The 4,141-nt window shown below is 51.8% G+C and overlaps 1 protein-coding gene across 1 annotated transcript; it reads left to right on the top strand.

The window, feature by feature from the left end:
* Window positions 1-3,354: 3,354 nt before the first annotated feature.
* On the top strand, window positions 3,355-4,134 carry LOC102769341 (carcinoembryonic antigen-related cell adhesion molecule 8; the record flags this gene model as incomplete). The annotated part of the gene is made up of 2 exons (XM_006752613.2): window positions 3,355-3,679; window positions 4,078-4,134. Coding segments are annotated over exons 1-2 (367 nt in total), but the record flags the coding sequence as incomplete, so codon positions are not given.
* Between the last annotated feature and the right edge of the window lie 7 nt (window positions 4,135-4,141).

Raw genomic sequence — 4,141 nt, 5'->3', positions numbered from 1 at the left:
GGCCCTCCCCTTCCCAGATTAAAGCCCTACAGACATTCTCCACAGAGAGAAGTCTGATGGGAGTGACTCAGCAGAGGGAGACTCAGCAGAGTCTCAGTCCAGCCCCTGGCCCCCTCCTGATGAAGATGACACTGAAAAATCCCCTGCGGACCTTGGTCACACCCTGGCCTGAGGGGACCCTGGAATCCTCACAGAGAAGCTCAGCCTGGGAACCCCTCCCACACCCCTGTCCAAGGGCTTCTGACTCCAGGGAACCTGGGGAGCCTGTGTCAGGTTGGGTTTGACCTCCTGGAAGGGCTGGGTGGGAGCAGTGGCTCTCCTTCTGCTCACCAGCCAGGGCTCAGCCCCAAGAGCCACATCATTTCAGGGACAGAGCCTACTCCTTCACCTAAGGCGGTGTCAGGAGAGCACAGATAGACACAATACCCCGTATTATTAGCTGACTCTTCTAAGGGACTTAGGAGACTCCAAAGGGAGGTCAGGTCTCCAAGAAGGAAGAGAGGAGAGAAGATGCTCCTGGCAGCACCTTGTCCACCAGGGGTCAGTCCAGGAATTCTCTCTCATGGAAGCAAATAATGGTAGTGGCCATTTAAGTCAGTGTCTCTTCTATACTGGGCTTGAGCTGAAGTATTCAGGGATATTTTAAGGTCAATTCACAGACAACATGGTATCCAGAGTCCATTTACCATTTGTTCTGTTTTTATTCAGGGGAAACGGAGGCACAGTGTGATACAGTCACTGAATCAGGCTCACACAGACACAGCAAGTTCCTTGCACAGCCACAGCCCCATCCTCTCCTCCACCATGAGGGCCTTAGGTGTCTGTGGACCCTGAGACCATCCATTGGTTCTGTGCTTGTTCATAGCAGTCCCCAGCTCAAGGTAGATTTTCTGGTCTGGTGATTAAGGAAATGGAGAATTAATTTTACTCTAGAATCAAATTACCTACAATAACATTCAGAGTCAGTGCAGGGAATGCCCAGGCCTTCCCCTCGGGTTACGGATCCGCACCTCCCTGCACTGGACTTGAAACCACTTATTTGTTTCCTGATGTGTTGGTGCCACTCCCACATGCTATGAAGGAAAGGACTTTGCCTTCTCACTCTCCACCCTACACCTGCTACAAGTTCAGGGACCAGCACTCACTTGCTCTTTCATGAACGAGGGAAGGAATGATGGTGAATGATGACAGAATGAATGAATTAATGAATGAATGAATGATGCATAACCGCTAAAGAGACTGGAACCTGGACGCAGAGTCCTAAAAGATTTTAGCCACACCTGTTCTCTGTCCCTACAGGTGCTGAGAACTATGTCCAACCCTCTGACCGCCTGTCCCTTGGTGACTGTGGGGCTGTTCCACTGTGGGAAGGTTTCCCAGGCTGCACTGCTCCTGCCCTGGGGCAGCTGTGGGCTCTTGGTCCCTGGGGTCTTTGAAATCACGCATAACCCCCACTGCCTCTATCTGCTCCTTCCATGTCCCTTATCTGCCTCCTCCTTCACTCCAGACACACTGCCCTGCTCTGCTTCCCCCACTGTGCAGATTGTCCTGCTAACACCTGTGTCCAGGCTCACCCTCCTGGGCAATAGGAGAAAACACAGCTATCAGTAGGAACAGCAGCCTTGGCTCCATCCTGAGCTAGTTTCCCAGGTCACCAGGGGAAAGAGCTGCTGCTGGGCCCCCATCCAGGCTCCTTCCCCTCTGATTCCAACAATAGGAACAGGCACATGACAGGGGCATGTAAACCATTGACCTTCTCTCTACATGACTCAACCAGGAAGTCAAAGGCAGAAGGACAGATGTCAGTCCCCAAAAGTACACTGGTTCACTTCACCCCTGACTGGTGACTCACACCCTTGTCCTGGTGTGGGGCTCCCATTCCTCTCACTGGCTCCTGAGACCTTCCCCAGGTGGGCCTGGTGACCCTGCACATCTGACTGGTTCACTGCCTGTTTCACACACGTGTGTCCTCATGATGACACCTTGACCACTGAGTGGGATCCTCTCGGACTATGAGATCCACCAGCCACTCTCCTTTCTCTCAGATGCTGCCCAATTTGAATGAATTTGACTAAACTCCAGTTGTTTCCTGAGTTAGAAGGAAAAGGAAGAACATATGCCACAGGCCCGTGTGGGGGCTCCTCCCCATCTGCCAGACTGTCCACAGAAACAGGGAGGGACTTTCTCTCCAACTTCACTAACATGGCACATGTCTTTTATCCCAATTTGGTGTCATCACTCCCTTTATGCAACAGAGACACCTGGACCCACCTCCTCCTCCCCATCCCCCGGATCACTTCAGTTCTCTTTGTAGGACTGACCTTCTCTCTATCCCAGGGAGTCCCTGATTCCAAACCCACTGTGACATCTCCCTTTGGTCACAATGTGACCTGGTTGGACGGCAGAACTTGTTCTATGAACTTCATGCTCTCTAGACAGAAATTCCTCTAAAATCTGGCATTAGAACTTTGGGGCATGAGTGATGTTCACATATTCTTTCACAGTTTAACTCAAAATCTATCTCATAACTGCCAAACACAAATGGCCCATGAGGGCCATATTATCAGCAAGTTCATGCTCCCTCACCTCCACAAGCCCCCTTTCTGTACGTGCTCCTGTCTGCGTGTTGAGGAAGGATCCCTGCCCTCTGAAGTGGCAGAAAGGACATTAAAGACCAAGGGCAGAGAGCATGGTTCTGCTGCCACCCCCAGCCAGCTCCCACCATCCCTCACTCTTTTGTAAATTCTTCCTGGACTCTTCTCTTCCCTTTCTGGGGTCACTGTCTCATGTCAGTCACTAGTGAACTCCTGGGCAGATGGCCACATCTCGTGGCCCTGCAGTCTGGGTACTAAACTCACCACCAGAGTTGCTTCTAGTCTCCCGTGTATTATTTCTGCTCAGACACCCAGTTCAGGACCACACTACACAGTCCCCTCAGGGTTTAAGGATATGGGATGGCCCATCATTACTCATCTCTAGGTTAACCCTGGAATGTGAGGCTTCAGTGGCAACACATCTCGAACTGGCAATGTAGGTCTGTGTTGTTGAAAGGACTCTCAGCTGCACATTCCAGGTGAGAAGCCAACATCAGCCAGGCAGTCAGCTGGTCAGTGAGGAGCCAGGACAGGTGCCGGGTGGTCTCTGACTCCCAGTCCTGTGTCTCTCTGTGACCAAACCCTGACAGTTATCTGACACCTGAGAAAGTCTGTGCCTTTTCTCCCAGACATAGAGCAGGCGGCCTTGCAATCTCTGAGCGCTCAGATCCTCATGCATTTGTTTGTCTTGTGATGCAGACCTGCCTTATTTCTTTAAGAACTCAAGTTGGCTGAGAGGCACCAATTCTGACTGAAGAAGCCTTTGGAGGACTCAATGGGCAATGTTCTCTCTGTTGTCTGTACAGCGGAGTTACCCAAACCCAGCGTCACAAGCAACAACTCCCTCCCCGAGGAGCACAAGGACCCTGTCGTGTTAACGTGTGAACCTCAGACTCATGACACCACCTACCTGTGGTTGATCAACAGTCAGAGTATCATGAACAGTGCCAGGCTACAGCTGTCCAAGGACAACAGGACTCTCACTTTACTCCCTGTCACAAGGAATGACACAGGACCCTATGAGTGTGAAACCCGGAACCCCGTGAGTGCCGGCCGCAGTGACCCATTCACCCTGAATGTTGTCTGTGAGTAACTTCTTTCCCTGCCTGGACCAGGCTGTTCACCTGAATCCACACTGCCAGAGGCCAGGCTACATCCGTCCCTCTCAGGTCCAAGTACACAGACTCACACTCTGAACACCCAGGGGGGCCATGAGTTCCTGTACCAGACACATCTGGGCAGGCTCAGCCTTGAGCCAAGACTGAAGCGGACCAGATGCTCCTCTCTGGAGAGTCTTGGGGTAAAGCTTTCATGGGATACAAAGGTTAATGACTCAGGCTCAGTGAACACAGAGGGCTATGGGTGAAACATTTTAAAACAAGGCTGTGATCCATTTCAGAGGCACAGTGTGGCCCTTACACAGACCAGGACCTTCCCCTTCCCTCTGATTACATCATGTGTGACTGTGTTCTCTTTTCTCCAGATGGCCCGGACGCCCCAACCATTTCCCCCTCAGACTCCCATTACCTACGTGGGACACACCTCAA

Source organism: Myotis davidii, unplaced genomic scaffold, assembly GCF_000327345.1.
Source record: "Myotis davidii unplaced genomic scaffold, ASM32734v1 scaffold1190, whole genome shotgun sequence".
Classification (NCBI taxonomy): Eukaryota; Metazoa; Chordata; class Mammalia; order Chiroptera; family Vespertilionidae; genus Myotis; species Myotis davidii.
Note: the sequence above shows the minus strand (reverse complement) of the source record. Positions and strands in the feature narration are given on the sequence as shown.